The sequence below is a fragment of the Carlito syrichta genome, unplaced genomic scaffold, assembly GCF_000164805.1.
Source record: "Carlito syrichta isolate Samal-C Ts95f unplaced genomic scaffold, Tarsius_syrichta-2.0.1 Scaffold315804, whole genome shotgun sequence".
Classification (NCBI taxonomy): Eukaryota; Metazoa; Chordata; class Mammalia; order Primates; family Tarsiidae; genus Carlito; species Carlito syrichta.
Window position 1 is genome coordinate 95,342 of NW_007259900.1, and position 12,595 is coordinate 107,936.

Genomic DNA, 12,595 nt, shown 5'->3' on the forward strand with positions numbered 1-12,595 from the left:
GACCAGGTAACAGGAAAATGGAAAAAACTGTGTGTGAGGTGGGGTTTTTGTGTGTGTGTGTGTGTGTTTGGGGTTTTTTTTTTTTCCCAAACACCTTTCCTGTTCCCCCAGCTGCCACCTCTGAAAAGCGAAAAATATATGAAGATAGACAAAAATGAATATAAACATCATCCCACTGCCTACACATAGCTTGGCCTCCGCTCTTTTGTGCACGTGCGGGGAGAGGGTGGGGTTGGAAGAGGAGGGACAGGGAGGAGGAAGAGGAGGAAGGAGGAGGGAGGAGGGAGGCGGGAGGCGGGAGGCTGGAAGCGGGAGGTGGGCACTGTTGCCTGGTGCCTATGGCGGGGGCGTCGGGGGCAGGTGACGTCCTCTTGCTTCTGTAGCAGAGCTCCAGGCGCCTGCCGCAGTCAGCCCCCCGCGCGGCCAGGAGCGAGGATGGAGAGGCCGGTGAGCGGCGGGGCCGGGGGTGGGAAGAAGGGCGCAGGGTGGGCGACGTCGAGCCGGCGGCCCGGGCGGGTGGCGAGCGGAGGGCACCGAGCCTAGGCTGCTGCGGGTCTGGCCCGGGGCTTGGGCAGTGGCGTGGACGGCAGCGCTTCTCTCGCAGCGGTTTCCCTTGCTGAGAAGCGGATTTTGCCTCCGAAAGGGTGGTTTTCAGATCGCTCCTGGCTTCCCGGTTATCCATCCCAATTCCCTGGGGAAAACGGGGCTACCAGGGTGGGCGGCTCCGGAGACGCTTCCCCCACGCTGAGTCCTCTGGGCTGCCTCGGCTCATTGACTTCAGGGCCCGGGGCAAAGAAAGCACAATATATTTTAGACTGCCTCAAGAGAGGAATGACAAATGTATTGGCCCGGTGTCGGCACCAACCACTGCGGTGGGAATGCAGAATACCAGGCTGGATCTCTCCCTCTTTGGTACTCAACCCCTTTCTCCCTCCCAGCCCCTGCCTTGGAAGCCATGAAGGATCAGATAAAACTACAGAAACGAGACAGAATTGACGTGCTTCGCAATCATGATTCTTTAAAGGGTTAATAGAGAAACGGACCTTTTGTTTCTTTAGAACCTGTTTACATAACAAAAAAGGAGGGGAGGGTTTTCACAAACCCCACTGGCATGTTAGATGAAAATCCATCTCAGAATAATGTCTCAAGATAATTTTTTCATATATGGTTTATTGGCAGGACCACACAGCCAGTGATTTCACTATCTTTCTTAACAAAGGAGAATGGTGGCCTGGAAGCTAGCGTCTGCTGTGGGTTAGATGCTCTTAATCTTCACAAATGTCTCTGAACAACAGAAATTACCTCATTTTACAAATAAAAAAAATGGGTGGGGAGGTTCATTTTTTCCAAGTCCATGTGACTACAGTGGTGGGGTCAGGATTGGACTTAGAAACTGGCAGAGGTGTGGTTAGGAGAAATGGAGCTGCCAGGTGGGCTGTGGTCAGGTTAAGACCCAGGCTTTTGTGAATCCTGGCCTGGCTTGGCAAGGGTTATACTCAGTCTTCTTCGTTTTCGTGATTGTTCTTCCCTTATATGAATTGATTGATGAATATTTTAAGCTACCAAACACATAATGGCATTTACGATATCCTTGGCACTGCGTGCTAAGTGCTGTCAATGTTTAATTCTCATAACAACCCTATGAAAGAACATTTAGTTAGTGCTTATTATATCGGCAGTATTCTAGGAGCTTTACATATACGACTTCATTTAGTCTTTTTAACTATGAGCTTGGTACTATTATTTTTTCTGTGTTGTAAAGAAATGTTTGTCCTAGTTCACAAATCTAGTATTTGTTTTAGACAAGGTCGCTTCCCTATCTGAAAACAAATACTGTTGTTTTCACGTTGAACGTATTGCCAGTAATTCTGGATTTGAGGGAAAAAACCATATAAAATTAAAATATATATGTATGTAAGGGAACGACTTTTCTTCTGATTCCCTTTTCCTCAATCACTGCATTTTTGTTTCTGTTGCTTCCAGTCCACAGTATTTTTTTGGGTATGTCTGCTTTGTCTCTTGTTCTAAAACACAGATTTTCCCTGTGCTAGCCAATCCATTCTATATTTCTCATCACAGCCTCTGTGAGGGCCTGGATTTTCATGTGAGAGAGAAGCATAAGGGTTTTAAAAAAATCACGTGGAATTAGAATGCCAATATCTGTCTCCACAATTGCTTTAGCTGAAAATAAAATGTGTTGGGCAATGGCAGCAGAGCCTGAGGAAACATTTGACCTGATTTTTTGCAAATTTCCTATACCATTAGATAGGTTGGGATAGTCTCAGTAATACTGAGAAAATGATCAAGTTGGTCCTGGGGCACTTCAAAACCAAAGCCTTTGTCAATGTTGTACCCAGGAGTGGATGGGCAAGATGAGCAGGTGTCATGTGCAGGCTGTATTTCAGACAGCTGAACCATCTTGACTTTCCAGAGGACAGTGACTTTGTTGTTGGTCTCAGACCTATGAAGACATGAAGAGAAGTCATCAGGAAGGCATAGCATGCTTATGGTGTGCTTGGGCATCAAATAATAAAATATATCCACAAACAGTCATTTGACCTAATAACACCTTCGGGTGATTCAACCTTTAATCCTCTGTGACTTCAGGGATGGAAGGAAAAAGCAACTTGTGCCACATAGATCAGTATCATTGGGCACCATGATGCCACTCCAGAAGGTCTAGGCTGGAAGTCTAAGCCATTGAGTCTCTCAGGCTGAAGACAACAAGGCACTCAGGTATGGGGTAGCACTGGAGATGAGCCACAAGGAGGTGAGACATCATCCCTTCCATGACATCTATCCCAAAAGATCCACCAGAAACACTGTAATGGAGACTCTATGTCTCTGGCAATTACGGCGGGTGCTGAGAAGGCCAGTCTCCAGCATGATGCTCAATGCCAGGCCTTCACCCAGACTGTGACAGCTCTGGTGCTCACTCAAACACAGCCACCCCCAGGGTACAAGTAGATCCAAGGAGAGCTGTCACAAGACTTGTTCCAATGTTCACCACCTCATTGATCCCAAACCACAGACCCTGACCAGGACAACTGGGGCTCTTCTCCTTATAGCTATATACCTAGGGAATACCACCATCAGTGATTAGCAGGTTGTTTTCTAACCCTGCCTATGAGGGAACATGGTTAGTAACTTCTCTTGCTAAAGGAAAAGGAAGCTTATTATGCAATGAGATGAATGTTTGTAAAACACCTGTTGGTTTAAACTGGCTTGGCACTTCCTCTGTAACCTTTTCCTCACTAAGGTTAGGTCATGGATGTTTCTCAAGGAGGGAAAAAAAGGGCTTGCATTGACCAGAATTAAAATTAATTAGTCCATAGAGTAGAAAGAAAAGAGAATATTAGAATTGAATGCCTTCCACTGGACAGATAAAGGAAGAGAAATCCTTGTGGCAGATAAAGGAGGAGATGTAGATCCACAAAGACCCTATTTCTCCACCTCCCTGCTCCCAAGCCTGTAGGAAGAAGCAAGTCATAAGCTAATACAAATCCAAGGAAAACTGAAGGGCAAACAAATATCCAACTTAGAGTCTTGGGAAAAGTAACTTTAGTAGGGAAGTCATTGCTTCTAAAAAGAATGGCAAAACAAGGCTTAGTTAAGGAAGGCACTGAGAATGAGGTGATGAGATTCCCACAGATGGAATACCATTTTTTGACAGCCATCCTAATCCTAAGCCAAGATCATTAAGTGGTCACAGTCCAATATTCTAGAAATAAGCTACAAGTTATAGTAGCAACAGCTGGGATTAAGTGGGGGCTGGTAAGAGCATATAATTCCAGAATGGGATGCCCATGCTGGATTTGTTATATTAACAGATTGCAGCAAGGAGAAAGTAGTTAGGATCCTGCTAAAACAACAGGATTCGGTGAATATTGAGGTTCTTGGGGGGCAGTGGGACAATAGAAAGACCACTACTTTATTTTTTTATTTTTTTATTTTTTTGAGTTGGAGTCTCACTCTGTCGCCCAAACTGGAGTGCAGTGGCCACTCCCAGCAACCGCAGCCTCGACCTGCTGGGCTCCGGCGATCCTTCCGCCTCAGCCTTCCAAGTAGCTGGAATTACAGGTGCGCGCTACCACGCCCGGCTAATTTTTGATTTATTATAGAGTTGAGGTCTCGCCAAGTTGCCCAGGCGGGTCTCGAACCCGCGGGCTCAGGCAATCCACTACTTTATAGAAGATCATGATCATACCACTAAATACCATAAAGGGATAGACAAAGCCAAATAAGGGACTGTCTCCAGCCAAATACACAGGTAATGTCCCAGCCCCAGAAATTTAATGCAGTCTGAGAAAGAACAATAGTTTCAAAATTGTCAGTTTGTATTTCAGTATTCCATTTTTTTCTTACTTATAGGAGATAATGAAAGAATGGCAGTCTGGTGTGGGGATTGACAGGTGGTAAGCATGTTGAGAACAGTGTCTCGAGGCATATGGTGGGCTGCACTTAGTGAGCGGCCATCCTCTCTCAAGTTGGAAAACAGAGGTGTGTTCAGACAAGGTCTAGAAGCAGTGGGATGGTGGTTAAAGGGAGACAGGACCCCTTTGGCAGTGGGGGAAGAAGCTTGGATCTGCTTGGAGCACTAACAGTTTCAACAGACCTAAAGCAGAAAGTGCTTCAGAAGATACTGAGACGATTGTAATCAGGTTCATAAAAAGTGAGACCTAAATACAAAGGGGATCCAGAAAACCCTGGAATTATCTTTTAGAGGGTGGGCACCTTGTAGTACAGGCTTCCCCTGCTAGGTAAGTATTCTAGGAACCCATTGACATCAGTGTATCAGCCAGCGTTGTTGTGAGAGGCTGCGTTCAGCTTCAGTAAATTTTTTTTGTGGCAAACAGGTGACTGGTTCTTCCCCCATGACAATGTGCCTGCCCGCATTGCACTGAGCATTCAAAATTAAAATTAATTAGCCATTTGTGACCAAAAAACAGTATGACCCCATGACCCACCCTCCCTATTCACCTGATCTTGCCTGGAGCAACTTTTTTTCATTTTCCCAGATGAAAAATGTATTCCAAGGGAAACATTTTGCCAATGTGAAAGTGGTGAAACAAAAAATGGCAGAAGCACTAAAAGACATCAATATCAACATGCTCAAAAACTGTTTTGAGCAGTGGAAAAAGCATCTCAATAGGTGTATTGCATCAAACAGAGAGTACTTTGAAAGTGACTGAAGTTTAAAACATGTAAGAATAAATACACAACTTTTTATAAATAAATTTCAGGGACTTTTTGGATCTCCCTTTGTACAAGTCACAGAGAAGGCGTTTGGTCGGAGGAATGGCTCAGTGAAAAATTTAAAGGCAGAAAATTGTCTAGTGTATTTAAAAGTAGAAAAGACTACTTGATAGAGAGGGGATATGTAAATAGGCAGGGGAGGATGAATTTGCAAGAGTGGAAATATTAGGTTGAGAGCTCTGAACTGTCCTCTCGACAACAAGGAGCTATACAAAGTTTTGAAGGGAATGACCACTTGTGCAAAGAGGAATTTAAAGAAAAGTAATCTGTCGACAGTATGTAAATACTTTAGCTGGACAGTAACAGCTAAGGTGAGAACCGTATCTGTAGCCTCATCCATTATGGTCTCCAAAGCTCCTATCATAGTGCCTAGCATGAAGTCAGACTCAGGAGTAGAGATGATTAATGATAGAATAGATGAAGAAGTACAGTTGTCCCTTGGTATCTGTAGGGCTTGATTCCAGCACCCTCACAGATATCAAAATCTATGAATGCTCAAGTCTCTGATATAAAATAGTGTAGTAGTTGCCCATGACCCATGCACATCCCCCTCTATACTTAAACTCATCCTAGATGACTTATAATATTTAATACAATGTAATTTTCATGTAATTTCCATACCTTGTTTAGGAAATAATGACAAGAAAAAAAATGCCTGTATATATGCAGTACAGATGTTCTTTTTTATTTTTTATTTTTTCAAATATTTTCCATTCCATCGTTGGTTGAATCCGCAGATGTGGAAGCCACAGAGACAGAGGATTGACTGTATTGGCAAAAGTTCAGTTTAGAAGAGTAAAACTGGCTGGGTGCAGTGGCTCATCCCTGCAATCCCAACACTTTGAGATGCCAAGGCGGGAGGGTTGCTTGAGCTCAGGAATTTGGGACCAGCCTACGCAACATAGGGAGATCTTGTCTCTACAAAAAAAAAAAAATTGGCTGAGCATGGTAACATAAGCCTGTATTCCCAGCTACTTGGGGAGGTTGAAGCAGAGGGATCCCTTGATCTCAGGAACTGTAGGCTGCGGTGAGCCATTATCATGTCACTGCACTCCAGCCTGGGCAACAGACTCAAAAAATAAAAAACACAAGACTACTGCACAAAACACCCAATGTTATGAGCCAAGACTAGGGTAGGAAAGGTTAAAAACAGACTTTACGTGGGAAAATCTATTACATAGAGTGACTAATTTATATGTCCGGAGAAAGGGAGAATGTGAAGTCCTAGATGGCTTGAGTACCTGGGAGATAAAAATCCAAAAAAGTAACTGTTTGGGGTTAAAGGATGATGAATACAATGTTATTAATGAATTTTGTTATTCACTCATTCATTCATTTTATTCATTCAGCTGAGAGCATTTTAGGGAGAAGGGAAGAAAAAGGAACTAAAACAGGAAAGAGCTTGAAGATTTCAAGGCATTGAAAGGAGGACAGTGAAGTGAAACTTGCTGTGCAAGGTGGGAGGCATAGTGATAAAAGTTTGGAGATGGTTTTGTAGTTGCTGAGCTGCCCCAAGTAGAGATTGGGGGCCTAGACCTCTGGTGAGATGTTAGATTGGGAGATGCTTTGTTACCAGTGGAGCTTCTAAACAATTACTCAATGGCTTTCAGAGATTCTTTGGCTCTGTGGTAACCCCGGGGGGTAAATGCTTTTCAAATACCAGCTTCAAAAGTGAATGTAGCATATTGCTCCAGGGCAATGAAGCGGGGACTGCTGTGTGAGTGGCATTTTGGTAATCCCTCACAAAAGTGAATTGGTCAGAGACAATAACAACATAATTTTCCATTGGTGTGTCAAAATTTTAAAACCAACAATTCTTTTTTTTTTTTTTTATTAATCAGTATTTTTTATTATGGTTTTGTGGGGTACAGTTAAGGGTTAGGTGTACCATTACGTTTCATTCAGGCACCCTGTTGATAAGAGGTGTTTTCTCATCCCCCGACAGATATTTGCTACTGTTAATCCCATCCCCCTGCCCCCCATAGTTTCCCAGTACTGTCAGTCATTTTCTTATAGTATTACATTGGATGTTCAAGGTCCATTATATGAGTGAGAACATGCGATATTCAGATCTTTGTTTCTGTGAGAGGTCACTCAGTATTATAGGCTCTAGTTCCATCCAGGTTGCTGCGAAATTCATGATTTTGTTCTTTTTTATGGCTGCGTAGTATTCCATCGTGTATATGTACCACATTTTTTAATCCAGTCCTCTTTTGATGGGCAGCATGGTTGTTTCCAGGTTCTTGCTATTGTGAACAATGCTGCGATAAACATACGTGTGCAGGTATCTTTTTTATAGAGTGATTTGTGTTCTTCAGGGTATATTCCCAGTAGGGGGATTGCAGGGTCATATGGAAGGTCAATTTTTAGAGCTTTTAGGAATCGCCACACTGCTTTCCACAGAGGTTGCACTAGTTTACACTCCCACCAACAGTGTAGAAGTGTTCCCTTTTCACCACACCCTTCCAGCAGCTGTTATTTTTTGAGTTGTTGATAATTGCCATTCTGACTGGAGTTAGGTGGTATCTCAGTGTGGTTTTGATTTGCAACAATTCTTTATACATAGGGGAGGAAAGATGGTATAGTGGCTATGGTTATGAGCTCTGGAGCCCAACTGTTTGGGCTTTAATCCTGTCTCTGTCACTTTGCATCTGTGGGACCTCAAGCAAATTTAAATTTTTTGTGCCTCATATTCTTTATTTTGAAAATGATGATTTTAATAGTGCTTCTTATATAGGTTTATATGAAATATTGAGTTAAATAATTTATGTCAAGTGCTAAGAACAGTGTCTGGCACATGATAAATGTTCAATAAATTTTAGTATAAATGGTTTAGTCACTTTATTCCAAATATATGTTAGAGTACCTTTTTGATATATTATCTGATGTGGTATTTTCAAATTCCAGTAATTAATTTTTGTCCTCTGGCCTTTCAAAGCAGTCAAGCACCCACTGCCTTAGGGGAGAAATATTACCACAAAGAAAGCAGAAAAGACAGTTTCAGAAGCCAAATTTCTACAATAGCAAGAGCCTAGACATTCGAGTTTCAAAAGTCTAAATATTGAAAGTCCAAGGACACAATGTTTATGCTAGAAAGAGTTGATTGGAAGAATACAGGCTGGTGGAGGAACTAGCTTTTCTGACCCTACAGGAGATATTTTTTATGCTGAGAGAGCTAAAAGGAATTGATTCATGCCGATGCTCAGACACCAGTTTTCACCCTAAAAAGAAGGCCAAGTGCTCAGGCTCTGAAACTGGGAATTTTAAGAGAGTGGAAAATAGAACCCTCAAGGAGTTGCTGAGATCTGAGAAAGGAAAATTCCTGTGCCTCACTTCCCTTGGGAGGACTATGGGACACAGCATGCCTGTCCATTGTGCCAAGGGGACAGTTCCACAGAGATAGATAGATACATGGGAGTTTAGGCAGAGGGTCTTGTAGAAATTCCATTCCTCTGGTACAGCTTGGAGAACATGAGAGAACAGCACATCACCTTGTAAGCAATAAGTGCACAAATCAATGACCGTGATGACTTGAGGGAAACACTGCCGTCTTAGTGAATGCCAGTGTGAACAGATGGTTGTAACCAATGATAAGTAGCCATAGCCCACAGTTTGGGATTATATAAGCCTCAGGAATGTATAGGTAATGCCAGAGATCGGGACAATCAGAGCAGTAGGGTGGTGGGAGACCGAGTTGACAGTGGTTGTGCAACATCAATTGAAATTAAGTTTTTATTTCCAGTTGGAATAGTAATATGAAATAAAATTCAGTTAAAGAAAAATACAGAAAAACATGTCTTACATACTTCTATTACTTAAAAATATAGAAATGTAGAACAAATATAGGGAAAATTACTTTTCTTGCCTGTACCCATTAGAATGAAAATACATGTAGACCAAATGAATGGGTCCGTGCAGAGAAGTCAACTGCTTATACCTTGCCTTCTCATTTTATAGAAAGATGATGCCCAGAGTAAATAACGCCATGATTTGTAAGAAGGCCAAGGATCTCTGCCCAGACCCATGAAAATAAAGCAATGAAAAAAAATCTACCCTTAAAACCAGAACTGTTTTTTTAAAGTTTTATATAGAATTTGCAACATTTGCAAGAAAATCCGCCTTAACAAAATTCAAGGCAGTCACATAATATTCTGAAAAGTGGCCGCCCCCCAAGTTACATTTTGAATATTAACAGATGTGAATTTTTTTAGGAAATGGATGCTAGCATTTTCATTCTCTGCATATTCTGTATTTATATAAGGCAGTTTGTTTTCCACAGTAATCCTCTGTCATTGAGACCTTGCTCTTGACAAACTTTAGTGGTTTTAGGATCAAATTCCCAAATTGCTATTGTGATGGAGCCATGGCTGCCACTTTTCCTTTCCTGTATCCTGAGTATACTCTGTTATTTCTTCCATTTATAACCTCTGGGTCTGCTTCCACAAAACCAAGGTTCTCTGGTGGGTAAATACTTAGCTGCAGCATTCTCTGAAATAGCGACTGGATTGATGCTTCTTTGGCTTTGTCCAAATCCAAACCCCTGTTTCTGTCCTTTGCTTTCTGTCTTTAGGTGTTCAGGAGGCCCTTTTGTCATCTGTCTACCTACAGCCTGGTTTGGGGCATGGCAACAGTGGTACTGTGCACAGCACAAGGTAAAGAAGCTCAAGTCCTCTGCTCGGAGTCCAGCCAGCACAATTTCTGGGGTGGAGAATGCATCCACATTGTTTGTGCTGTGCTAGTTCCATTTGTCTGCATGAATTATTTAAACATGTAATTTGCTTGGAGGAGTGGGAGTGGTTCTTTCTGCTTTCCACAGTGTTGTCTTCAAAGTAGAAAAATACTGATATTCAGAAGCTGTTTCTGTAGATGAACCAGGCTTATGAAAAATATCCTCTCTATATTAAAACGCCATTTTTCACCTGCTGAATTGAAAATCTTTTAAAATTAACAAACCCTGTGTTTGTAGTGATATGAGAATGCTTGGGGAAGTATGAATAGATAATACCTTTTTGGCAGATAATCTAATGGGAAGCCTTGAAGTTGGGAGTGCCTCCATTTTACAAAAAAATATAGAACACAATGAAATAGAGAGGTGATGGAGGTTCACATTATCTGTTGCATAAGAAATGGTTCACATTATCTGCTGTATAAGAAAAGGTTCACATTATCTGTTGTATAAGAAATGGTTCACATTATCTGTTGTATAAGAAATGCACCCATACCATCTACTTATCTGCTGAATTTCTAGTTCTTCCTCCTCTGTTCCATGGGAGGCCGCCCCTCACTTTGCTGCTGGACCGTTTCTCAGTTTCAGTGTGGTATTACTCAGCATCAGCCTCTACATGATTAATACTGATGGAAAAACAAGCTATCTTCATGCCTATCTAAGACCATGGTCCACGGTACTCATCACAGGACCTACCAACTGACTGGGGGAGTCTAAACAGAATTCCATATAAGCAGCAAATAATTATAAACTTTCCACTAAATGATTTCTTCCATAGCCAAAAAGAAAGAAAAAAAATCACCCACATTCGAACTTAGTTTTGATCCCTTTTCACTCTGCATTCTAAAAGCAACAATTTCTTCAAATCTCTACAAAATCTCATCAAACCTTCAGGAACAGCAGGTATTGCCTCCCACAACTTTTCATATCATCCAAGCATACACATCATTAAATCTTGAGTATGCAAGATTTAAAAGCTTTATATAGAAACTCAGGGTTCCAGTCTATATTTGTCATGCCCATCTTCTCCTCCTTGATATTGTTGTGGAGTTGTTTGTACAACCTTCTTTTCATCCCTACTTATACTTGCCAACATTTTATCCATATCATTAGTCTTAGAAAACAAATTTTGGTGTTTTTTTTAATCAAGTCTACATTTTATTTTCCATTGTATTAATTGGTGCTTTTATCTTTATTGATTCACTGCTATTTTTTGGAAGGGAAAGTAGGAGGTATGGAAGTAAGTATGTATTCATTTTTCAATATCTTTTGTTTCCTATTAAACGTAGCTAAAATTTAAAAAGTCCCTCTGATAACTGCCTTACCCATTTCCATAGATTTTTAGTATATTGTGCTTTCATTTGTCATTCAGTTATTATAATTAATGACTTCTGCTATGATTTCCAGTGTACTTAAGAGTTAAAAGAAGTTGTGTACGTTTATAATTGTATTGCATTGTGAATGGTGTTCAAGATCATAGAGTAGAACGTGTTTTGAAGCCTATTTCAAAGTTCTGTTTGGGAGAATGTCTTATGTGTGCTTTAAAAAGATTATGCAGTCTTCCTTTGAGTAAAGTGTGTGTGTATACATATATACACATATATATACCTTATATAAAGTATATAGTATATATGACATAAAGGATATATACTACATATACACTATATAAAAGTATGTATAGTGTGTATTGATAAAGTATATTAAATATATAAAGTGTACATATACACATATATTGTTTTTCAAATTTTCTTTTCTTCTTATTTATAGACAGAGTCTCACTCTGTCATCCAGGCTGGAGTTTAGTGGCATGATCATATCTCACTGAAGCCTTGAACCTCTGGGTTCGAGTGATCTTCCCACCTCAGACTCCTTAGTAGCTAGGACAACTATGCATGCACCACTTCCAGCTAATTTTTTGTATTTTTGTAGAGATGGGATCTTGTTATGTTGCTCAGACTGGCCTTAACTCATAACCTCAAATGATCCTCCTTTCTTGGCCTCCTAAAGTGCTGGGATTACAAGCATGAACCACTATGCCTGGCAGTTTTTCAAATTTTCTATATCCTTATATTTGACTTTTTTTGTTCTCACGATTTTAAAAAATATATAGAATTAAAGATTTTGAGTGAAGCATAGAAAAGTCTCCAATCATAATTGTGGATTTATACACTTTTTGGTAATTCTACTAGTTCGTGCTTTATATATTTCAAAGTTATATTTTTGAGGGCATGAAGGTTCATGATTAATATGATTAATATATATTATTTTGGATTACTCCTTTTATCATTTAGAAAAATACTTTTTTTCCTCTTATAGTGCTTTTGTCTTCCATTCAATTTTTTCTTTCCTTTTAGAAGTTCTTTTGGACTGATATTGGAACATGTATATCTACTCATTGAGTTTTTCTTTAATCCTTTCCATATCCTTATACCTTTGTGCCACATTCTGGAAGAAGTACATGACCTAGTCTTCCTGCTTACTAATTTAATCTTTAGTAGTACTCATTTGCTAAATTAGCCATTTTGATTGTATATTTCTCATTTTCTGCATCTCTAATTTCTACTATTTACAATGCTGGCTTTTATTACACTTAAGATGCTATGTTTATTCAAG

General features: G+C 40.6%; 1 protein-coding gene across 8 annotated transcripts in view; it reads left to right on the top strand.

Moving 5' to 3' along the window:
- Positions 1 to 316: 316 nt before the first annotated feature.
- Positions 317 to 12,595, top strand: part of CD200 (CD200 molecule) — a 30,008-nt gene continuing 17,729 nt past the window's right edge. For 5 of the 8 annotated variants that reach the window (XM_021706596.1, XM_021706600.1, XM_008073283.1 and 2 more), the window contains exons 1-2: positions 317 to 447; positions 9,827 to 9,908. In XM_021706596.1, the coding sequence (XP_021562271.1) occupies positions 436 to 447; positions 9,827 to 9,908 (94 nt within the window). In that variant the 5' untranslated portion in view covers positions 317 to 435. The other 3 variants (XM_021706601.1, XM_021706599.1, XM_021706597.1) reach the window with 3 other exon arrangements.